This window comes from Falco cherrug, chromosome 5 (genome assembly GCF_023634085.1).
Source record: "Falco cherrug isolate bFalChe1 chromosome 5, bFalChe1.pri, whole genome shotgun sequence".
In the NCBI taxonomy this organism is placed as follows: domain Eukaryota; kingdom Metazoa; phylum Chordata; class Aves; order Falconiformes; family Falconidae; genus Falco; species Falco cherrug.
This window is the reverse complement of record NC_073701.1, coordinates 73,619-99,020: the sequence shown is the minus strand read 5'-3', so window position 1 is coordinate 99,020 and position 25,402 is coordinate 73,619. Positions and strand designations below refer to the sequence as shown.

The following is a 25,402-nucleotide window of genomic DNA, read 5'->3' as shown; positions in this document are numbered from 1 at the left end:
CTTTTGCAGGCAGTGTAAGCACACTGACAGCACAGAACGAGTAATGCCATGGGCAGCACAGATGAGGCCACCCTCTGTTCGGAAAGGCCAGGGTGGGACAGAGAGATGAGTCACATGAATACACGCCAGTCTCCTCAGGACCACGGCTGCCCATTTTATTTGCAGGTGTAAATGTGGACATAAGGCCAAGACACTCTTTGTTTCCAGCTCTGGAACCAGGTTTCTGTGGGAGTTCAGGATGATGACCCAACTGATCCTGTAACAGCTGCACTTTGCCCTGGAGTGGGCCATTAGGCTGCAAGCCTACATACAAGTCCCAGTTTTATCTGACAATCAGTATTACATAGACTCTTGCATTATACTGCTTGGGAGTAGGGTACATGCAGAACTTCACAGGCCTAGTTTATTCCCACAACTAGTTTGCATTTCCATTGTTACTGAATCTACCGCTGGAGAGAGGTATGAGGCTTGTCAGCTCTTGGAGATGTTATTCTCTGTTCAGGTACAGAGAAATACAGAAGAGACTGTGACAAGCTATACACATAGTATTCTGCAGAAGTGAATGTCAAGGTCTGAGACCACCCTGGAAGTTACTGGTGTGCAAGCATGTGCACTTTTCTGTGTACATTTATAGTGAGGACATAGGGGAAGAAGAAGGTATTTACATGTGTTGATATATACCGTACAAATCGACTGCTTTTTATTAAATTCTGGAAAAATCAATCTCTTTTGTTTGCTTATTTTAATCCTCATCTTTTTACCTTGTTGCTTTGTTAACAAAACACAACACAAAAAAACAAATAGAAAAAACCAAAACCCAACAGCAACATCCAGTTTATTTACAAACAAGATTCATTATTACCTTTGCACACATTTAATGATATGACCGTTCTATGTTTTATGCAAGAAAGATGCTCAATAGTTTCTATTTCCAAATTATGGAGTCCTGACTTCATTATCCCTATCAGTGGTCCTGGGGCTTCACTCCACATCAATCAGCGGAAAGGAAAGACTAGACTCATACTAAAGCAGACGTGATCAAGTGAGCAAGTTTATCCAGACCTCAGGCTTCATCGATGCCCCCAAACCCGTCTTCCATATATTCCTACAGCAGATCAAATATTTGTCAGAGCTTCCTGAGGAGGTGATGCAGTTCCTTGCTTCAGAAGCAGTGCAAAATATCTGGGCTGGCTTGCCAGAACTGGAAAGAGCTACTGGTTACAGCTAAAGCACAACCTCACTAAAATACCTAAAACCCACAAAAGGCTGAGCAGCTCGGCACTCAAGGATAGCTCAGCTCAGATGGCTCCTCTGTGTGGCAAAATACCTGTGAAAAGCCAGTTCCTCCTTCAGGTATAATCTTCCTCTAGGCTGTCCTGGCAGCAGTGGGACTTGGCAATCCCCCACGCATGTTATTGTCCCAATGGCACAGTCCGGCCCATGGGCTGCACTCGGTCATGCCAGTACTTTGCCACTGAATTTCCAAACATGGCTTTGATATGCTGGAATAATATACAAGGTCATTTTTCAACAAAGAATGAACTTTTTTTTCTAATCAGGTCTGAGTCTCCTACTTAGCAAAGTATAAAATCAAGTATCCCATGGAAGCTCTAGAAGAAGTTAAAATAGAGAAAAGTTAATCAGGGCATAGAAAACCAGATAAAAAGTAATAAAGGAAAGAAGAGGGAACACAGAGAAATCTTGCTTAGCAGCCTGGGCTCTGCCATGACTAGCACAAAGCATATTCTCCAGGCGGCTTCTCACCAGTGAGCAAGGTAATCTTTATCAAACATATGAGTATTTCACAGATGAACAGATACAGGCAGCCTGAAGCAGACAGAACTGTCCCTCTCACAGTGAATATTTTAAGTCAGGAAGCATTAGAAAAACAAGAAAAGTACACAAGAATGTTGTATGCATAAATCTTATTCAGTGACCTATGGTCAAAAGTCCCCCACCATTTTACTTCTTTTCCTCCCTCTCCCACTGGCTGTATGCCTCAAAACAAATACCCAGTCACACTAGCTGCATGTACGCTCATGAATCTAACAAGCTGTTAGACTGCTCTCTAATTCTGAGAACAAGCTGCACGGTATGGCTCATGTTCACGTGGCTAAAAACTCCAACCCACAGAACTGCATGGCTGCATCTAAACCATCTCTCAGAAATGGTCCTTGGTCCGTACTAACCTCTGATCTATGCTTAGGCACTGTTTGGGATAAGGTTAGTTGGCATGAGCCAAACCCATGACTGTGCTAATGATTTAACAGTATGAATGACTACATACCATCAAGTGTACAGGTATAAGCCTTAACTCTGCCACTTTGCTAGTACTGATGTAGCATTCCACATCCTCAGCATGTGGGGTCAGACCAGTATTCTGCTGCTCTCCAGTGCAGACAGCAATGATCTGTTCAGCTGAATTTACCAACCCAGAAGAAAAACTGCTTACGACCTTTCTATCTTGCTTTCTATCTTGCTCAAAATCGAGGGTACTGCAAGGACAGATCAAAGACAGGTCCAGGTCACTCTATGATGCTGCTAGAGACAAGACCGACAGAACCGTATTCCACTCTGGATTAAAAATTATTAATAATCATGGTATCTGAGCAATCTGGATCATTTAAACACACAAAATGATTACATTCTTCTTTGACTTCTGCTTTAATCTTACATTTTTGAAGAATGAGATTCCAATTTCTTATTAAGACTGTTATTTCAAAAAGAAAAATAGATGAGGAGAGATTCTCCTGTATTTCTCTTCCCTAAACTAAAATAAAACCATCATCTTTTATAGAAGTGTCAAATGGATTCATTACACTCTTCATAAAACAAAATTCAGAATTAATTACTCTCTCTTTTCAGTGTTGTCTATCCTTACAGGCCAGAAAGCGTGAAAAAACATAATCCCAAAGACTCGTGCTCTTAACAGCCTATACTTCCACCACAAACCAATCTCTTCGGCTGCACTATACTGTAACATCAACATCAAGATCAACCAGGAAGAGGTTGGAAGTTGCTATTACAGATCAGGCTGTTGAGAATAGGCATGTTCATGATTTTTGGATTTTGGTTATCCTATACTTTTAAGCAACACACTTTGGTGCTTGTGTTACAGGCAAAATGTTCCCCTGATTCAAAGGATGACAACTCACTCAAGGATGACTGAGCCTTGGACAATATTCACAAAGGCAGAGATGGCCTAACAGCTTTCTAGATTGAAGAACATTTGTCCTGACGGTGTCTTAACATTAGAGTGGTACAAGAGGGAATTACAGAACCCAAGACCAGGCAAACTATAGCCACTGAGAAGAAAGCTGATCCTGAGAAGACAGCGAAAGGATCCCTTTACCTGTGGGATGAGAAGCTGGCACTAAGAATGACCAGACCATAGAACCACAGAATGAAACAAGCTGGAAGGGTCATCCTGATCAACACCTCTCCCAAGGCCAGGCTAAACTACAGTAGGTTGCTCAAGGCCTCATCCAGTTGAATTCTGAATATATTCAAATGTACATGTACATCGGCAAAGGGCACTAGGGTAAAAGGTCGAGAGAGTTTGCTTTGCTATGCAGCAGAATGCCCCAAGCAGTAACATTCTCCGGCTTAACAGATTTCTTGAAAAAAACAGAAATACTGCTGGGCTTACTCTGCCTTGTATGATCATGCCTTGAACGTGAACAAGTAGGAAGACACTGAATGCTCTTTAAGAGAGCTGGAAAGAGGAAGCATTCTCTGGGTTTGTGCATTGTGAGGGGTTGCCAACTCCAGTAACCTCACATAAGCAAGACTTCTGCAGCTTCATGTCTCCAGGTCCAACCAACAGCAAGGCAGAGCAGGCATTCCCAACAAGCACACACACAAGCACATGTAGGCACTACATGCATACAAATGGACAGCCACGAAGATCAACACAGGCAGAAACACTCACCGGTCATGCAAACAGAAACAGCACCACCAACGGCCTCATCCTGCTCCCCTTTCTGGCTGGTCAGGATGAAGGTCTGTTAGTGGGAAATACATACACATTTATATAAAATATGGACCCCTGCAATAACTGCCCTTAAGCACCCAGTCTCTAGTAGCTGACTTCTGGATCTGTGGTCTCCCCATTTGCTGGCACCTATGCGTACAAGCACCTGAAGCTTGTAGCCCTTCTCCTGTTCCTAATATTCAGACACCCTCACCCACTGATACATTCCTTCACACGCACACACAGGCACACTATGGGTCTTCGACTAACTGGTTTCAGGCATGCAGTCTACCCAGGAGCTGTCCCTGGACCCACGTTCTCCCAGGTTGCAGGCACACAGACACGTGAGCTCACAGCTGCAGCCAGCTGCTGCAGTGCTGTGCCAGGCCACGGAACCTCACTCAAACGTACCGAAACACGTGCTGGCACGCACCCCATGGGTCCTGCCTGTGACCGGCCTCGGGCACTCAACCTACCCAGGAGCTAGCCCTTGGATCGCCTTGCCTCTGGCTGCATGGAGATATGCAATACACAGACAGGACTCTCAAAGAACCCCCCAGAATTTGGGGTCTCTCCAGCAGCTGGCCTAGACCCCTTGATCCCCTCAGTAGGTAAGATAGTTTCTCCAGCTGTATCACCGAGACACGAGACACGCACACAGACAGTACTCTCATTCACCCCCGAGACTCTCCAGTCTCTCCCTGGCTTCCCAACCCACTTAACCAGCCAGTCTGGTTCAACACTCACTAGAGATCACAGACTCACTCATAGGAGCTTGCTCACTCCAGTTGGTGGCTTCACAGACACACAGATTCTGTGACTTGTGCTCCAACCTGAGTTCCTGGCACTTGACTTTGATCTATTCCAGGCTCTCCAGTTGCCAGCCACACTGACACACGGCCCTTATCACCTGCGGTTCAGCTCCAGCTGCTGGCATTTAAATGTCTGTATACACACATTATCACAAAATAAAGCCTCCTTACCCAGGTAACTAGTAAAACATTGAATTTAATAAGAAGACAGGGCAGACAGTGGTGCTCAGGTGCTGGGCAAGGCCTGACAGCTTACAGCTGACCAGCTGCCCCTTTACCCATGACTGACTCCTTATCCATCTTCTCACACTTGATCCTCCCCAAAAGAACCTTGATCCTTCCATTCCCCTGCCCATGGCTCCTCCCCTGAACAACCCACAGCAAGTTTTGCAGAAGCCCCAAATGATCCCACAGTAAATCCCATGCCCCTGCTGGCAGTTACCCTCTTGATCTGCAAGGTGCTCCAGAGAGCACCCCCACTGCCCCTTCTCCATGGGTTCCCTTCCCACTCAGCAGGCTGGTCACACTCCTGCGAGAAGCCAGGTCAGGGCACTCATTTTTCTCTTTGGTTATTCGGGTTCCCCTGCCTTTCACTGTTCCTTTGTGCTCCTTTAAGTGTGGGGAGAGGAGCCTTTTATCATGCAACAACAACAAAAAAAATATATATGGGGTCTATCACTTGCAGGCAGAATAGAGTGAAACATTTGGGAAGACTTAAATACACTAGAACTTCTTCCAAAATTAAACAGCTATTGCCGTGAAGTATCAATGGCTAGTGACATATACTGGATCAAGTATTATATTTTTCAGAATTAGTTGATGAAACAAGTGAAAAACCAAACAAAAGTAGCCAAAAAAATCTCACTTGTTCATAGCTACTTTTTACAGCTCAGTTATGATTTAACATGAAAAAAAAAAGCTACAGAGTTATAAAATATGCCTCCTAATGTAAGAGCATATATACAAAACCAACCTATATAAGAAAAATGAGTTTGATTTTTTCTTGTATAACACTGTATTGTGAAGTCAGTTCTGCAATGAATAGTCCCGTGTATTACCTCTGTACTCATATTCAATTAATAAAAAAAGGTATTAGCAGCCAATGGGATATGTATTTAGTAAGTTCCATGAAGTATAATATTTTTAACTACTTGCTGTGTCAGAGCAAAATGCTGACACTATCAGAACACTGGAGTTATCATCCGCACGGAGGAATTCTCCCACCCCAATCAGGAGTGATGTGCCATCTGTAAAAGACAGAAATGACACCCAAATGGTCTAGGATACCGAAATACAGAGCTTTTTGTGAGGTAGCACAGATACTAAGACTTAAGAATGATGGTATTGTTCTCTTTACCTCCCCTATTCTTTTGTTAAAGCTGTAGGGAGACTGCCAGGATTAGCACGTTGCACTAATTCCTCTGCTGATGTCAGAAAATGAAGACATTGGGAAATATATTTTTTTAAAAAAAAAGATATTAAATGCTTAGTTTCAGCTTTGCAGATGCAATCAAGTTATCTACAGCTTTCCTAGAGCCCTGGTTTCAGCTGGTACAGAGTGAATTTTCTTCCTAGTAGGCTGCTACAGTGCTGTGTTTTCGATTCGCGCCCACGGCTGGTTGCGGCTGTGGCTCAGTGGTGGTTATACCAACTCAAGGACTTCTCAGCTCCTCAGGCCCTGCCAGCCAGCAGGCTGGGGGCACAAGAAACCGGGGTGGGGGGTGGGAGTTGGGGGGTGGGCACAGCCAGGGCTGACCCCAGCTGGTCAGAGGGATAATTCCATACTATGCTTGGTATATGAACCAGGGGAGTTAGCCAGGGGTGGAACCGCTGCTCAGGAACTGGTCAGTGGGTGGTGAGCAATTGTACCTCCCTTTCCATTACAATTACTATTAGTAATATTAGTGTTATATTTTACTTCGTTTCAATTATAAAACTGTTCTTATCTCAACCCATGTGTTTTATTTCCCCCCCCCCCCTCAGTTCTCCTCCCCATCCCATCAGGGAAGCAGGGAGTGAGTGAGCGGCTGCCTGGTACTTAGTTGCTGGTTGGGTTAAACCATGACACCTAATAATACAATATAATATATATTCTTCCACGCTTAAGAGATTCACTCTGCTAACACCCACTTTTGAGTCTAGAACTTACCCAACTGACACTGCTGTCAAACTGACTACTTCTGATGACAGTACAGTGTGTTTTTTAAAGTTTATGTATGTTTTCCTGCTTTTTTTCTTTTCCAAAAACATTAAAAAAATGAGCTTGTGTCTACCAAGATTTAACTAAAGCATATACTGAAAGTCCCAGATACCGTATATTACAGGAATGCTGCTCCTTTTTTTGAAGCTTTAATTAGCTTTGAATATAAACAGTGTTAGTTGCAGCATGAATAGTCCCCTCCTGCCCTCCAAGAAGCAAGAGCTGGCCTGCAGCTCGTCAAGCATCCGCCTGGCAACAGGGCTCCCCGAGCACCCGGACTAGACAGTTATCTGTTACAAGAGAAAACAAATCAAGCAGAGCCGCTGAGACTGACCAAGGGGATAACGCTGACACCCTTCCCTTTACAAACAAGCTGCACATCCAGCCCAGTCCTGTCCACATTCCAAGTATCTACAACAGCAGGATATGACTCTGTCTTGGGCTTTCCAAGCATGTGGCAAAGATTTTGGCATGCAGGGAAGTGTCAGGAAAGAACTGGGAAGAACATAACAGAAAATCTTTGCTAGGATTTTAATAATTTTCGTGATCACAAGCAACTGAAGTAAAAAGTTAATTTACTTTCTATATTTTCCTGAAGTAAAATAACATCCATTTAAACCTTTCTTTGTATATAATAAAACAAAAGGCAATGGTGTTTTTAACTCCAAAGACTACCTTTGAGGAAAGTATAGTTCTCCTCTGCTTCAAAGTCAAGCCAATCTGAGCAATCATTACATTATTTTCAATAACATGAAAACCAGTTCATAGAAAACACAGAGGGAAACGTGAAATAGGAATGCCTGACCTCACAGCCTTTTTCTTGCATATTTCCTTTTGCCAAGGAGACACTTTTAATGCAAAAAGCTTCTACTAAAGCAAAAGAACTATCCTCTCTATATCTTGACCCTCCTGAAGATCTTTAGAAAGGTTGTCCAGCCATTCTGCAGGCTGGAGAGCCTGCTGCAAAATCAAGGCAGTCACTCACATGCAGAACACATCATTCCTTTGGAACATATTTAATGAGCTCTGCAAAATGAACTCCACCTGCGTTTACAGCACTAAACATTTATAACTTAGTCAAAGCGAAACCAATATGCCACAGAAAATTCAGCTCTGTGCCCTAGTAAGAGCTATTTCATTAGCAAGTTATCACTTGCTCTCAGCTGTTTTGGCTGTAGCCCATCAGACATTCTTAAATTCTATGCTTCACTAACTTCTACAATCAGAAAGGTTAACCTAGAAAAATGTGAAAAGATGAACTGTAAACAGCAGTTACATACATATATAGATACAAAACAAAAATACAGATACAGAAACAAAACTCCTATTTCTTTATGTATTTTTGAGAAAATGGGGGAAAAAAAATATCTATTTTTCACCCAGCATGTAGCTCAAAAATAATACTCCCCAAACTAAAACCTCAAAAACTCCTGCAGAGCCATAAATATTGGCAAGTGCAATCTTGATGAAAACTTTTATACAATCCTGTTTCCTGTTTCCTTTCATAAAGCTAATTAAGTTTACCAATGTGTTCTGTTTGCAAAACAGTCTTCCCTCATGTTTCCCATGAAGGTTTTTTTCTAGTCGAAAAATCACATCTAGAAAATTTTGGACAGACATGCTCATTCCTAGTGAAATCAATGTATCTGAATATTAGATCTGTATCAAACAAGTTCAGCTTAACGATTCCTTCTTATGCATTAAAAACAGCAACAGCAACAACATTTTGAATTGCTTACAAGAACTTCTTCTGAGTCATGAAGGGGTTTAAAGTCCCATTAGGTCCTGTAAAAGGGTACTGCCTTCCTTACATCTGAAAAGCATTCTGCATAACAAGTATTTGCTGTATTCATAACGCACAGAAAGATTGTTTGAATACTTTGGCTACTTTTCTTCCCTTCTGTACAGCTTCTCCCTCTTTTCTTAATGATTTACATTAAGTTTTTATGAATATTGTTTTTCCCTGGTTAGGAAACTTCAAACACAGCTTCTTTTTTGACAAGAGGTGATTTGCATTCTGACTGTTTAAATCTAACTCAAATGCCTAAGAAACACTTGGAAGAAAAATTACCTTGACTGATTCTCCCACTCAGTCAATCCTATTCAGTTAGAGGCAAGACATACTTTAGACATCATCTAAAACTTCTAAGAAACCTAGAAAAACTAAAGACCAAACTAGGTATTTCCTATATTTTTCAACTTAAATGTGAAACCTGAAGTTCAAGTTTCTACTCTATATAATAATGAGTCAACAAAACGGCCACAGGCCTTTTTTCTTCTTTATGGATAACTCTGTAGTAAAGCAAAGCTCTCTACATAGTTATCACCAGACTTTCCTTCCCCTAATGCATAATTCTTCTTTGCCTTTTGACCACAGCAAAAACACTCACCTCTGGAACGCAAATTAGCTTTGGAGTGCAAACCTAGGACCATGCAGTAGAGCCACAACATAAGGTACTGAAACCCCTGACTCTGAATTGACAGGAGAAATTCAGCTCATGGGCACATTTGCTGCTTCATCCCCATAGCCAGAATTTTACCTTCTTATTTTAATCCTGGCCACTCAACCATGTGACCTGTGAAGCTGTACCACACAGTGTTCTCTAAATTATTTTATCTCTACAAACTTACAGGAGTGATCACTGAATTCCAAAAATGTCAGTTTTCCTACAGGCATCACTGAGCTACTACGTATTTGCAGAGAATGGACATTTACTCTCCCTTTTCTATCTCTGTTCCTTTACCAGCTACACTAGGGAATAACATAGTACTGTGTAAAATTATTTTTAAATCAGCAGTTAACAGAGTTGAAGAGATTTAAGAATTTGTATTATAATCTTACATTAATTGTTTCCTCTATGAACTTTCCTCCTGACTCTGTTCCCCTCCTAATAAAAGAAGGGATGGTTTAACGAGCTTTCCTCTTCATTATCAATAAGAAAAAAAACAACATTATTTTTTTCTTCCCAGTATCCACCTGCTCTTTCTTAGACCTCACACTATTCTCCTTTTCCTTTCTCTAGGTCTTTTCTTCCTTGTGTCCCTTTGATTCCCTCTCTCCCTCCTCTCCTTTTGCTGAGGCTTTCACATATGCAAGAGATGAACATTCATCACAAAGCAGTGCAGTTCACTGAGCACATGTAGCTGCAAGGATATTTCCTGGAACAAATAAGAGGGTTGTTTACGATACCTCTGCCCTTCTCTAACTCTGTCTCTTAGCTCCTGCTCTCATCACCATCCCTCTTATTATCTGTTCTTTCTTCTCCCTTTTTCTTGGCCTCTCTTTTCCCCTGCTCACCTTTTCTCTGTCCTGCCTTCACTGCTCTATTCCTCCTCTCCTCTGCTGCTGAACACAAACGCCTCTTCTTGTTGACGTGAAGCATTCTCTTTGTATGTATTGTATGAGGCAAATTGTTCAAATGGCAGAGACAAAAAAATCCTGATTTCAGCCACTGTACGCTGCCTTGTAGAACAGCTGAAGCATCAAGAGATTGTTTCACAAAACAAACATGGTGCAAGAACAGGAACACAAAAACCAAATACATGCAAAGCATAAACAAGGAGCTTATTCCCAGGGCAAAAGATGTATTCTTTGATACTGTCATTTCTGAGATAGCTAGTAGAAATGTTCATTAATGGTCCTTCATAAGAGGGTTTGCCTGTCCCACTAGAAACAATACTAGTATCTTTTCACATCTCATGAGTTAGTGATCAACCATCAAACAGAAAGGCATGTGCTCAGTGCTCATCTGGACTAGGAGAAACAGTGGAGAACACACCTTCCTTCCTTCCTTCCCCCCCCCCCCCCCCCCCGAGAAAACTTTGTTCAGCAGTTACATTGTATAAAATCTGTTCTTACCTTCTAGTGAGGTGGCTAGATGAAAGAAGCAGACCATCCAGAGCCAACCCATTCCCACCACTCTTCTTCCACGGATGCCAGCATCAGAACTCATGAAGACTCTCTGTAGATACCAACATCTTCGAAAAATACACAGCACTCCCTTGAAATGGTCAGAGATTTCTTGGAGTATTCTAGTATCTTCCCAAATGAAAGCACAGAGGCCTTCGCACAGAAACATGGTTAAAAAAAAAAAAAACACAGAAGGTGGAAACAGAGATCAGGTGACAAAAATACAGAACTGGCAGCTTTTATGCACCCACTCCAGCACTTACTGCTTCCAAGACACAGGTGAGAAAAGAGTAGCACAGACCCAGTATTTACCACATGCCCACACCTCCTGCCCCTCAAGGCTTCAGTGCCAGTTGTTCTGCACAAACAGCACACACAGATTTTGAGACATTCATGGCATCAATTGAGACCAGGGTTCTCAGATCAGTTTAACCCACCACATAATACAGGCTGTATTCTTACGTCAGTCCTGACCCTTTGCACCTTTGGCCATGTCTCTTGGAAGGTCCCCATTGCACCTCCCCTGCATGCTTTCAGAATTCTCTCTTACAGGTTACACTTTGTCTTTTCAGAACTCTTCAGGGCAGTAGCCAGGACAGGAGAGTTTTCGCCATTTATGACAACACCAATCTGCATCACTGACACACTTGTAACCATATTTCAGGTGCAGACATTTCTCCCTTTAAGCATATGACTGATAACACTATTGAAGATGGACATATTTTTTTCTATCAGTATGTTGTAGGTGAGGAAGCAAATGTGATATTTAAGGTCAAGCAGGGAGCCTACGTTACAGCCAGGAAAATGTATTAAGAGGGGAAAAATCCAAACAAAATCAAACAAAACTCCACCACCACCATTAAGAACTTGACATACAGGCTTATCTCACAGTCAGGGAGCAGCATGTATAGCCTAATCCAGCACCACATTAGATCAATCCAGCACAATTGGTAAGCAAGCTACTTCTGCCTCCACCTGCCTGATTCTCAGCCCACCAGAGAAATAACATGGTTATTATGTAGGTTACATGCAAAAAGCCAGCATGTTTTGTTTCTTCAGGTGCTCTTTGCGCACAGCATTGAAAACACTTCAGTGTTTTCAGTGAGACAGTGAAGCATAGCTAGGGAGAAAGAAAAATGTCTCAGCACTACAGAGAAATGGCTCAGTAATTTGGCTGAAGTAGGGGGGAGAAGAGTTGTAATTAAAAGGGTCAGCCTCACTGCAATTACCTGAAAACCTAGCGATGGGGGGGTTGAGAAAGTTTGGCCCAGCAGAGGAAAAAGCAGCCTGGGCAGTATGAGAAAAGGCAGAGGAGAGTAATTGTATTTGCTTCAGTAAAGAGGGAGAGAAATTACTGGACGGGATGGAACAGTTCTTTCTTACACTGGCCCTAATAGAACCTAAAGCACCAAAGGCATCCTGGTCATCACCAAAATGTAAGGAAACTAAAGGGACCACAGGAAGAAGCAAAAAATTTGATTCATGATTTCTGAGGAAAGAGAAAAATAAAATCACTTAAATATAACTGAGGAAAAATGAAGATTAAATGGGAGGATGGCTATAATACAGGTACTGCATATAAGCTTATGAAGCATGTATGCACCACAGAAGAATATCACCACTGGCTGAAACTGTAGAAAGGAGAAAATTCCAGGCTGCATGATCAGGAAACCCTTCTTTACAGAAAGAACTACCCAAGCATATAGCAGTGTTCTCCAGGAACAGGGCTGAAGACTACTGTCTGAGCCACCAAAACCAAGACTGGGCACACCAGAACCAAGCCTGCATGACTACTCTACATGGAGTCATAAATACTCAGCATTTTTACTGCCAGGCAATCTATAATATTATAACATCTAAAAGCCTTTTTTTAGGCCAGGCAACTCCCGAGAGATGGGGACTTCTAAACATTCATTTTGAAGGCAAGGAAATGCAGAAACAGAGGTCAAATAAGCTGAAGAAAACTTTCCTTTCAGTCGATGGGACTGCACTCATTTACAGAAGGTTTGAAAGCAGCCCACAGTTCAGGCTTTCTCAATGTCACATAACTTATGAGTGGCAGATCAGGAAAGCGAACCCAGGTGCTCTGGCTGCTGGATCTCAGGCCAAAGTCCTGAAAATACTGGGTAATATGTAAGGAGGAAATCAGTTTGTTCCAACAAAACACACAAAACTAAAAAAACGCTCCTACCAAGAAGGAGAGACAAAATAATTTCTGGCTCCAGGGAAACCAGTTGCTCTCCCTTCCTCCTCATGTGCACATCTCTCTTACAATATCTGTTCAGCTTAACCTGGTAGAACCTGCATCCCAGCAATGTTGCACCACTCTTCAGAAGGCATCATACAGCCTTTGTCTGGATTAGACAGGAAATTTATTTTTCCCTGAAATAAGCTGTGGCTAAAGCAAAAAGCTGGTTTTGATTTAGGAGTTAAAAAAAAGGTAAATCTATCATTTTTTGTTAAATCTGCCTTTTCACATCTCAATGAAAAGCGCTTACTCCACAATGAAGGATAGAGGAAAACGTTACAGAAGTTTTAAATGGAGAGTAGGAGGGAAGCAAGAATTAAAGAGTACCAAGCCCCTAAATTGCCAGCTACTGCCCTGCCCTTCCCCAAACCACTTGATGTGTGCAGAGTACGACTACACCCAAAGACACTCATCATTCATGCTTCAGTTCTCCTACCAAACTTCCCTACACCAAACTACTTATAACGCAAACCTCAAACCATCCTAACTTTTAAACCGCCCTCTTCTCTTGTCCATACAAGCACTTTTCCACAGCCTTCTCAGCTTGTTACTCCTTCCCAAAGCCACTTTCAGACAGATTACCTCCCCTCGCTACAGAATCCACTATCCCCCATTCTCCTCCAAACCAACTGCGAAGTAGTGCACTCTCCCTGCACAGGATGCTTCCACAAACCTCCTTCAATACCCTTTCTCATCCATGCTCTTCCAGCTAGGTAGACGTTCCCACCCATGTACCAGCTGTCAACCCTTCTTCTGCTAACCCTTCCATAAAGGATTATAAACCACTTTTGGGCATATACTTCCTTGGCTAGCCAAATGATTTCCAACTCCTTGGAACTCCTGAAAATCATAAAGCATCTGAAAAACATGACAGTTCCTGAGGATCCAAATGTCTTCTAATCATTTAACCCTACAAAACAGCGATGATCACAAGCAGTCAGAACAGGCCAGTTATATATTGTCTTTGGTTTAGTACCAAGATCCAAGAGGCAGGAGATAGAAGTCTCCAGGTTATCTGCTTATGTTACTCACCAATGCTATCATGATTTTTATTTTACTTTGGTACCACCACTGTAGTAGCTGGATTACCAAAATTTAATTATGTTCAAGATCCCAGTAAGAGAGATGAACACAATCATCACCGATATTTTCAAGAATCCTGGTTTCCTAGCTGAACAAGCAGTGAGGGAGAAGAGTTCTTCGGGAAGCTTGTTAAGGCAAGTTTTGAACATCTCCAGGGATGGAGATTCCTCAGTTTCTTTGGGCATCTGTTCCAGTGATGAACCACTACTGGGGATTTTTTTTTTCTTCCTCATATATCGTCAGAATCTTCCTTGCTCTTTTCTGTTGTATATCTCAACAGAAGAGTCAGTGCTTGCCCAGCATCTCAAAGCTTCTTCTACACAAGACTGCAAATACAAACCATCTCAGGCTGGAGAGCCCTGAATGTGAAACATAGTACAACTGCTTTAACTGGTACTGCTTACAGCCTGTTTCTTCTCACCAGGCAGAGTCAGTGCTGTAATTTGTCACGTTTTCTGAACTCAGTCTTGAAGTATAAATGCTTCAGTATAGCCTCCAGGCAAATGACGCTCAGTGCTAGGGGATAGATAGCGCTCCCATATATGCTGGGACAACCGACACTTGTACAGGTCTGTGCTTGTGAGATTTCGGTCACAAAGAGGGCTGCTGTGTGCCCATCCTGTATCTGAACTGTGGCAATAATTAAGTATTTCAGGCAGCCAGTAACTCCGCAGCAGTTTCTTTATGCAAATAAAGGATTCCCTCAAAGTTCAAGCACTGTTAATGACAACACCTGAAGAGCCACAGGGCACTAGTGTTGCTGAACAGATCAACACTGACCCAAAATTCCCTTCCATCAATGTACACATTTTTATTAGAAGGGAAGCAGATTTACCCCTAGGGTTGTGTAGTCACTTATTTTAGAGTACCCCAATGGCTTATGTCTTGAGTCTTGATGGAGGTGGCCATGCACATGACAAAGCTAATAGAGATCTCCTTAGAATGGAGTGCGTTGTTTGTTTTTTTCCTCTGGGTTTGCCTGGCACTCTGAAACTGCTCAAGAACAGTGACAACTAGATAAACTATATTCATTCTCCGATGGCCACTGGTTCTGCTGGACCTAGGCTTTAAAGAAACCCTCTTGCTTTCTAATCCTTTTGATTCCACCCATGAATCTTTAGACAGCTTTTTGCTGAAGCATGTTCTAGCTCAGTATGCAGACAATGTGTAGCCACAGATCAGAAAGTAAGGCAGATTGATCCAGTCTGACAGATACAACTGGCAGAACCTGACGTCAGATAGCAGTCAACCACTCATCTGAACCATGCATCTGCCCGAGTTCAGCAGGAGGAACTCGGGCATGCCTTTAGGATTCAGAAAAAAGCTAGGATTGTTCAGGCATTGCACAAGCCTCCTGAAGGAAACACGAGAGCCTGGCAGGTTCTTCCTCTCCATGAATGGAATGTAGCTGTTTCTTTGAGTTCTGTGAAATCAGAGCAAACCAGAGGCAGCATGAAGAACTGTAAGTCCCATAAGCCCCCAGTTCCAACAGGAGACCCAAGGGCAGTTCCAACACTCTATTCCCTAAAAGTTGACAGGAGCTTGATCCGCTGCAGAGGGGATGCTCCATCCTGCACTACTTTGTAGAAAGCCCAACTCTGATACTGGTCCAAGTATCTCATTCCCAGAAGCCACAGAGGCAAACAGAAACAATGGAGCTGTCAACACAATATAAAACTTGCCAGTTCTTAATCAAGAGTTCCTGACAGCCCTCCTTATTGGAAGAACACTTGTGATGTTTTTGAATGTGCAGTTCAAGAGAACAATTCTGTGTGGTTTAGTGCCAACTACATTTCAAAACACAAGAACAAACACTGAAGCAGACCAGCATTCACCTAACCCATGTTTCCCCACGTCTCCAGTGCCAGGCAGAGGTGTACCTGGAGTCAGCTTGCCAGCCTGGCCTCTGCGTGGTCCTCCAGCATCCACAAATATGAGACTAGGGCTGCTAGAGAGTATACCCCAATCCATTCCTTTTACAGTCTCCCTATGAATTTATGTAATCCCTGTTTTGTACTTGCAACAGATTTGAAATAATGTCTATCCCTGTGCCACAAAGTGTTTTTACGTATTTTAAATTGTTCTACTAATAGAAGTTGAAATTGTAGCAATGCCAGATTTTCACTCTTTCTATTTGTTTTAACTGCCCCAAGAAGTTTTCCAAATCATCTTGTTTCTTCCCACTGGAACAATTCTTCTTCCTCCTTCACTGCTAACTGACTCCTCCAGGCCTATTCCACAGCAGAAATCATTACATGGTTACAGCCTCCCTCTGCTACACTTGAATCAACAGATTTCCCTCATATTTGCCATACTTCTTCCTCACACAAAGCATCTAGGTGCAAAATAAATGCACCTCAAAAATTCTTCAGGGCAGAAAAAATGCTGTACCTTTGCAGCCACAGTCTTTCCTGCTCTCGCCCGTCTTGCACTGACACATAACAGCTCAATATTATCTCTCAGTGAGAAGTATTTGAAAGATAAATAAGCACATCTGGGAGAGTCAATAAATTACTATTCCAATTAATTTGTGCTGCACACTGATTCACCACATTTAGGCAGAGCACAAAAAGTGGAGTGAATACTTCTCATTCATGGTAAGCAGGGAACCACAGCAGTGTTATACGCCAAGCAAGAGGCCTCCCCCCTCCTTTCCCCCTCAGCTCTCCCCTACAATCATCACTCCTTTGCCACCACGATGCCCCTGCAGCTACGGCCATGCATCTCACTAGGATAAACCTCACCATGCTGTTGTGAAAAGCTGTCACTCAATGCCTGTGCAACACTTTCAAGCCTGACATAATATCCCTAGCTTCTTTCTTAGACAATAATTACAATAATTGCCACTCATAGCAATCTTTCTACACACCAATGGGAAGTGAATGGGAGAGAGCAACACATAATTTATTGCTCAGAGTTTTAATACTATGAAGTTAATGTGTTTTTCTTCAAAAAAATTATCACTGGGGCACAAGCAGCAGAGAGAAATGTTTAATTAAATATATAAATAATTTCAATAATTGCTGTATATCCTTTTATCCTCTGTTACTACTTGAGATTATTTTGAATGACTCCAAAATACTTTAAAAATATATTCAAAGATGAGTTGAATTTGTAATAAAGCCTTGTGGATTTTTTTAATTGTCTGCTCAGTTTATTAACATAATTATGAGAGAAAGGCTCTAGGTGTTAATGTATAACTAAGCTTAAAGGAATTCTTCCTCAACAAAGTAATTCGTAAAAGGTTTCCTCTAGCTGGCTTGATCACTTGTTTCTTTCAGATTATCTCGGTAGGGCTGTGTCTCTATCTTTTGGGTTTCTCTAAATTTACAATGACAATCCAAAGGTTGATTTTGAATGCTCTCCAAAGAAAGGGATTTACTTCCTTGTTTATCATGGAAACACCAGGAGTCTTGAAGCTGATCTTCCATGCTCTGATTACACATTTCCTAGTGGTATCCAAGTTAAGAACTTCATAGTCCTTAAAGGGAAGAAATGCTTATTTTAATTAATTTTTATTAAGCCGCTGAGGCTCAGATAGGGTGCCCAAATTAGAAGCCTAATTACTCAAACAACCTCTACAGTCAGTGGACTGAGCTGAATCATCTTCAGTAGGTACCTAGGATCTGCACTAATTAAAAAAGGAAGCTATGGAACAGCTAACCAGCCTCCTCTCAATGACTCCTTAGGTACTGCCTAAAGGTGTCTGGGGAGCCTCCGAGCTCCCTTCCAGCCCACAGAGGTGGCCACATCAGCATTTTTTTAGATAACCACAGTGCTTTTTCCTTTAAATTTCTCTTTGCCATGACATATATACTTGGCTAGAGAAGCCTCACAGCTTCGCTTGTGACCCTAGTTTATCTTCCCAATCAAAATTAATTCACCACTGCCCTGTGTTTCCACAGACTTTTTTTTAATTAAAGATACAGATTCTTTCTTCCACCTGCTTATTAGGTACTTGAATTACATGCATATTAAGTACAACACAGCTCCTGAATAAAATCTCTTCCTACCCCACAAGATCTGACTTAAATGACGATTTTTATAGTGATCCGTGTGCTTTTCAAAGAAACACTGGTAATTACACTCAAGTGTCTAACATTTAACACCTGGAAACAAAAACGTAGCTCTAGAATATTAATAGCATTATAGAATGAAAAATGTGAACATATGCATTGTTGTGTATGTTATCCATTGCTTGCCTGAGGGAAAAATCTCCTAAAAATAACAGAATTGGAGTAATACAAAAATTACTCCCTTTGAATTTTCATACAGTAAATAAAGAAGACTGCAGAAAGAAGAGGGAGAAAAAGAATCAGCAGCTGCCCATAACATATATCTACTCTGATGGAAAGAGAAGATAACTGCTCGGTAAGTATGGTTTCACTCTTAGCAATTTCACCCTAACATCTCAGGAAACTTCTCACAGTACAACTGTGCACAGATCCTTGCAATACACTTTTATCTATGTGGAAATAAACATGATGCTTTCACCTTCAAGTATGATTACCTTTAACAAGTATACTTTTATCTGTACAAAAGGCCTAAGTCTTCAGAAAGGAAAAAAATGGCTAATTTACAAGCTCTTGGGCACAGCAGCAAACTTTTCTCAAGCACTGTGTAAAAGGCTCTATTTCCAAAATTCTAAGCAGAGAATTCCATGGTTAGGGGATTTGACTTTAAGAATCCCTGAACACGGCCACATTACCTTCTAGGTGAAGAAATCCTGTGGTAGTAAAAATTCTTTGAAAACTGACATTTCCTTCTCGAGTACAACTGTCAATAGCTAAGTTTAAAAATATTTCAAATTTCACAGTAATCTCATGATAGAAAAAGTTTGAAAACAGCAAGGAAAAAGTTGAATACTATTTTGGCATTAAAAAAGGGAAGGAAAAAAAAAAACTTCTTCACAAACAGTATTTCAGCAAAAGACATAATAAACATGTCCCTAAAACCATGTTCTCATCTACTAAGCAATGCTGATCTTGCTTCTTTTTCATCTGAAATGAAAGTTTTATTACATACCAGGTTCTGATTGTTGATGGGTGGAAAATGATAAAGAGGCCAAGCACAGTGTTAGCAGTGGCCAGGCAAGCAATGCCACCAATCAGGCAAATAACCTTGACATTTGCTGACCAAGCCTGCCAGAGCATCTGCAAATCTGCATAGACAAATGAAGCAGAGAGCTGCAAAAGGGCCTTGAAGGCACTGTCAGGTCCCTGGAAAAGAAATCAAGGGCCTGAAGGGTTGAGTAGGGGTAAGAGTGAGAATGGCTTACAAAAGCAAGCTACAAATGTCCCTTTTCTTAGGCTTATTTGATACTAATGCTGTTTTACATTTTAAATTAAGAATGTAGCCTTACATGGCACATCTAGAAATATGTGAACCAAAATCCATGCACAAACACTCCAAAATATACAACGGAGGGCAAAAAACAAGCTGAGGATACCTTCCTTGAACTGCTGTTTGTGGACAGAAGTTTGCAAAGCCCTTTAGTAAGGGTTAAGATTTTCTTCAGCTGCAGTAAAGAACTTAATTTTTCATAAAATATACTTACTGTCTTCATCTCTAATTTTACTTTTGACTTTATGAGGGTTTTAGACTAAAGAATATTTAGCATAAGCAGAAAATGCAGGCTATTCATATTCACAGTATCCAAACTTATGCTGTCCATGAGGAGACAGTGGCAGCACTGGCAGTCGGTTAAAAGACAGTGTTCCTCTTCCAAGGGAATTCCCTGCATTTTGAAATTGCCTTTCATTCCACAAGAGAAACTGACATTTCAAAACATACTACAGAAAGAATGAACTAATAATATTAAAACATCTTCATTTAAGTGCTGCTCTTTTTATTAACCTCCTTTCTGGCTTCAATGAGGCAACTTGGGTTTTCAGAGAATGCACTTCATGATTTAAGGGTTAATTATAACTACTTTTTTCCATTTTAATCAGTTTCACAGCCTTGGGCTGTCCTAGAGCTTGGTTCTCAAATTGTTGACGGCATGCATTTGCAGATAGAGGCTACTTTTATTTTTTAGAAGCATTTAAGTATTAGCATTAGTTATCACCATTGGATTTTTCCTGTTAAGAAAAGCAAGGAATGAATGCTTCTTTGGAGAAACAACAAGACAGAAAAGCACTGAAGGGTAGTCACTTTACCGACTTGTTAATCACCCTGATCTTGCCATCCAAAGCTCTTCCCCAAGCCCCACTTCATGCAGTTGATTACCAGCTAACTTCCATCCAATTATACCCACACACCTATTGCAAATACTGCTTTTTGAGTTCATAAGGTTGCCCTAACAGAGATCTGTAATATAACATATTCTCTGCATGGAACTGGGAATAAAAAATTATCTTCAGTCAAGCTGATTCCCTTAAATTTTGCTGACTGCACCAACTGGCTATACAATACACAGGCTCTAGCTCCAGCATGTAAATTACAGCGTTTGATGTGGAAATATACACACAACATTAGGAAGCTACAAGGAAGAGAGAAAATGGCTCAGAGAAGAGTTCTACCACACGGTTTTCTCCTTATATGACCACTGTTTGCCTAGATGGGAATTTCTGTCTGTTCCACAATTAGCTCGAGCCTCATGTTCCCATTCAGCACTGAACCACTACAAAATAACCTTGCACTGCTCTGATCCTGCTCCAAGGAACTGCCACCAACAGCAAGTACAGCCTGTCTCTAACTGCTGTTGCATGAGGTGTCGTCGCACTGTGCGGTACCCAGCCACCAGGAAGCACCTTGGTAGCAACCTCCCAAGGCATGGCAAGAACAGAGGGACGGGAACTATGAGACCTACAGCTTACTCTGGGAAAACTTTAAGAAAATAGATTTCTCCAGTTCTTCTCTCTTCAGTTCCTGCCTCCAAATCCACGACTTTCAGAGTCAGTCTCCTTCCCTCATAGCACCTTGGCCTCATTGTTACAGTGATTGAACTGAGCAACAAGAACAGATGAGATACGGGTCCTATTCAACTTCAGAAACATCTGACCTGGTCTCTAAACTAAGTCTCTTCTACCTTTCATCAGCGATACATAGATATTTATTTAGAGAACAACGTTAATGACTCACGCTGGTTTAAGGGTTAGAGACCAGGCTCTCACTGTGGTCTTGGGAATCAGATAGCCCAAAAGTGGCTCTTGTCTAGGAGATGGCTCAGAGAGCAATGAGGCAGAAATGGCAGCTTGAAGAAGAGTGAGATCACAGCTGCCAGGAAGAAGGAGATGACCCGAAAGGGAATGACTGGGTGGAACAATTGGCTGAGTTCAGTGAAGTATCACAGGGAGCTCATGTGCAGTGAAAGCAGGTGAGAGCCCCACCAAACTTTTGAACTTGCCACTGGCAGAGCCTGCAGAGCAGCCAGTTCCATTCTTAGGTCCTTCCCTCCTCCTCCATCCTGCATTTCCAGTTCCTTGCTTCCAACCTCAGGAAACAGGAACATTAAGTGCCACTAATGCTTCAGCAGAACAGAAAAATTCTTGAGAGCATAAGGGAAGGGCAAGCAGGTTACAGGAGAAAGGTGTTTCAGGCTTACAACATCTCTTTCTAATGTGCGTTTGTGTTATTTTTCATGCCAGAGATGAAAGCAGTAACATAAATCTCAGAGTTCATCCTGATCCCTCTGCATCTCAAAGGCTTGTTTATATTTCAGTGTGGATGCTGAGGCTCACCACTCCCGTTACAGCCACCTCCAACTCAGACCCAAAGGATTACACTTCCAGTAGAGTGAGTACAGCATACCCCTTCCCTTCCTCCGACCCCAGCCGCTCGGGGCTGCAACACCGAAGGCTGGCTGGCCCCCTCCGCCGCTGGTGGGACTGCAGTAACAGAAACTAAAAGAGGGGGGTGGACATCCTTATTTAGACAACATCTGGCCTACAGCCCCCAGTCCGCTGCAGGGGTTTTCTCTGTATATTCCTTTAAGCTTTCTGAGTTATACTTTTAAATTACATAAACTATAGGGCTTCCATGACTTCCTACAATCTACTTAGACCCTTGCTGGAAGAAAACATGAAGACACTGACCCTGAAATATCTACTTTGGGCAGTTTGAGCCAGCCCTTTTTCACTTTAGCCACAGTGCCTAGGATCCTGTCAATAGTCTCCCAGTACTATAGATACTCCAGAGCAATCTTTTTTCAGTCATCATTAACCTAGCTCTTTTTAGTAACATGTCAGAAATTCCATAGTCTCCTAATCACTTCTGTTGCACTTCACTGAGCTCCCAGTTCATCAGCGCCACAGCAGAGATGTTCACACAGTCAAACACAAACAGCCCATGTGCACTAGTGCCATACAGTTGGGGATCGTCCAGTTTCAACACCAGAAGTTTAGAGGCACAAGAGAAAATACAATAGAAAACACTGGGCTGATCTGCTGTGATTTAGGGCGGGGGGGGTGGGGTGGGGGGTGGGGAGGGGAGCCAAGCCTTTTTCAAAAGAACCATCTAAAACCTGATTTTAAAAGAACTTTCTGAGGTTTTAGGACAAGTTCCTCCTTCTGACTCTGACTTCTGGCCACACAACTCTCCAATGCTGTTAGACACATAGTGGGCTGGTACAGACGATCAGTCAAGAGAAGCAAGACAGGTACAACAATTCAACAAGCCTATTCCAATCCTTTCGATTACAGTTGTCTGGTAGATGTTACGTTACTGAAGAGAGTAAACTTGCTTTAGCTTAACCGCTTTTAAAGAAATGAACATTTTTATTTTTGCTCTGTTTCCAAAGACTGATTTCTTTTCTTTATACCCTGTCACCACACACACTCTTTCAGGGGTAATTCATTAAACAGAATCAAAAGAATCTATTTAGGAAACAATTTTTTAAGCCATTCACTTCAGGTAACAGGGATCTAGTCATTAAATTGATTTCCTTAGTTGCAGGAATCTGCAGCTCTCTGAGAACATCCATAGCCACTTCTAATTTAAGATGGGTAAAATTATCCATGAGAAACATGCAATTGTCAACACAATTCTTCCAGTCAGCACTAGGAGGACATTTGACTGAAACAAGGAGCACAAGTCATGCATCATTCCCATTATATTACTTCACCAGATGTCTTTCTGATGGTCAGCCCGGGGCCCTGAGCAAAATGGTGCTACAGCAAGGCTCCAAACAAAAAGTAATTACTCTTCAGCATCTGACTCCACATACGTGCCCCAGCAGAACACAATACCAAGACACATGCAAACTACAGAAAACTCCCTCTGTCAAGCCTCTGCCTATCTTGCCAGATTTTAACAGACCACTGATTTACACTCAAGTCAGCACAATTCTTTCTCAAATCATATTGTACCGGACCTTCACTGATTTCTAACATGCTTAGCTACCAGTGAAGCCACAAAGATGCTTTCTGCACCAGTAATCAAATGAGCATTCCTCAACAAAACTACTCCATTCATGGAGGCAATTCCTACTCAATTCCTGGAGGGCAGCAATAACTGCTGATATGGTGACCCCTTTATGAACAACACATGCTCCAAACGGGATCAGCAAACTCACCAAAAAGTGAAAATGCCAGTACGTATGTATTTGCATTCCCATCTCTGCTAGCACGAGCTCAAAGCCTACTGACATTAGAAAGGAAAGGTGGGACCATCTGGGAGACAACTGCAGGCAAGCATCCCAATCCAGCTGTGCTCCCAGCAGCTTCTTCCTGGCTCAAAACCAAGATGGGTTAATTTCAAACACCCTCCTGGCGCAGAGAGCATTTCAGATTCTGCTTACTGGAATCAAACAGATCCTGGCTGTGAGTGAAACTTAACATTTGGGAATTCAAACAGTTTTATAAACAGTCCAATTCAAATTTCCAAACTAAAATTATCAAAACCTGCCCAGAAACCTCTGCAAGAATATCCCTCTTGTGACATCCCACTCTCTTCTTAAAGGATAGTCAGGAAGAGAAGAGATTTCTACCAAGGAGCCCCCCTTCCATTTGTAGACATCCTCAGGTTCTGAGAGAACCTGTGGTAAACCTGATGCTAAAGGTCTCCATGCAGGCATCTGTATCCTACACGCTGCCTCTGAAGTGATCAGCTGGGCCAAACAGATTCCTATCATGTGAGTGGGAGAGAGACTCGGTCATTTCAGTAGCTCTGAAAGCTTTACCGCAACTTGGAGGAACATCAGTAGGCTAAAAAAGAAAAGTTACAGTCAGTAGTCCTCAGTCTCTAGCTTCTAGGATTTAATTACATAATGTAGACACATTGGATATTTTCCAGAGACATGGTACAGAGAAAAAAACTGCACTTGGAAACTGTAGAATCAGCAGAGGAATCATTTACTTGGCAAGCTTGGGGAGTTAAAAAAAAAAGGAAAAAAAAGTCTGTCTGAAAATGAAGTCATGTATGTTTCAACATACAGGTCTGGGCTGGCAAGAATTTCCATCCTAAAGTGAACCGAGACCTTAAGGATCCAGCCTTCTTATGTAAAGCTACAGTTTTCAGACTGGATAGGCTGTGTTTTCATAGTATCTAGCATCTTCTCCACTCCCAGGATAGCACTTTTTTCCTCCTCTTTAACTGTTGTTTTGTATATAGATGGGCATGGGCATGTATGCATGTATATGGGAAGGGGGGTGTGTGCATGTAAAATGTCTGAACAAAAATTTTTGTGACAAGCAAGCCTTTAGCCACAGGACACACAAGGGCCTCTGGAGGCATGGTAAATGGAAACCAGTGACTAGAAGAGCTTGACTTCCAAAGCTGCTGCTTTTCACAGAAGTGGCCTCAAGAACAATTTTCAAGTGGCACTTCCACAATAGAAGCATCATGCTGACCTTTTAAGAGGCAAGACAGCATCTTCCATATAAAATATTGTGCCACTACCGCCATAAGGTACACACTTTTTTTAACACCACATGTATTAATAGTACACTTAAAATAAAATACTATTCCTGGTGGCAGAGGAATATTTCTTGAAAGTAAAACACATACTTCTGAGAAGGAAGTACTAGTATAGTTCTCTTTGTTAATTTTAAAACTCCTCACATAAATCAAATGTGAGAAGAGTGACAACGTGAAATGGCATTTTCTTACTCAGCAGATTTGCTGCTTGCATGTCAGAGTACCATGGCTGATAAGTAATTATGTCATTTTTAACCATTTTGGGATTTGTTCATGTCACACAGCTGGCACCATACAAGACAGACAGCTAGTTTTCTGC

General features: G+C 41.9%; 1 protein-coding gene across 5 annotated transcripts in view; it reads right to left on the bottom strand.

Annotated features, from left to right (window-relative positions):
• LOC102054675 (ephrin type-B receptor 5) overlaps window positions 1–25,402 on the bottom strand; it is an 84,068-nt gene that overhangs the window by 39,818 nt on the left and 18,848 nt on the right. For 4 of the 5 annotated variants that reach the window (XM_055711610.1, XM_055711611.1, XM_055711609.1 and 1 more), the window contains exon 2: window positions 10,845–11,048. In XM_055711610.1, the coding sequence (XP_055567585.1) occupies window positions 10,845–10,938 (94 nt within the window). In that variant the 5' untranslated portion in view covers window positions 10,939–11,048. Of the gene's footprint in view, window positions 1–3,931; window positions 4,005–10,844; window positions 11,049–25,402 lie in introns of those variants that run through there. The other variant, XM_055711613.1, reaches the window with a different exon arrangement.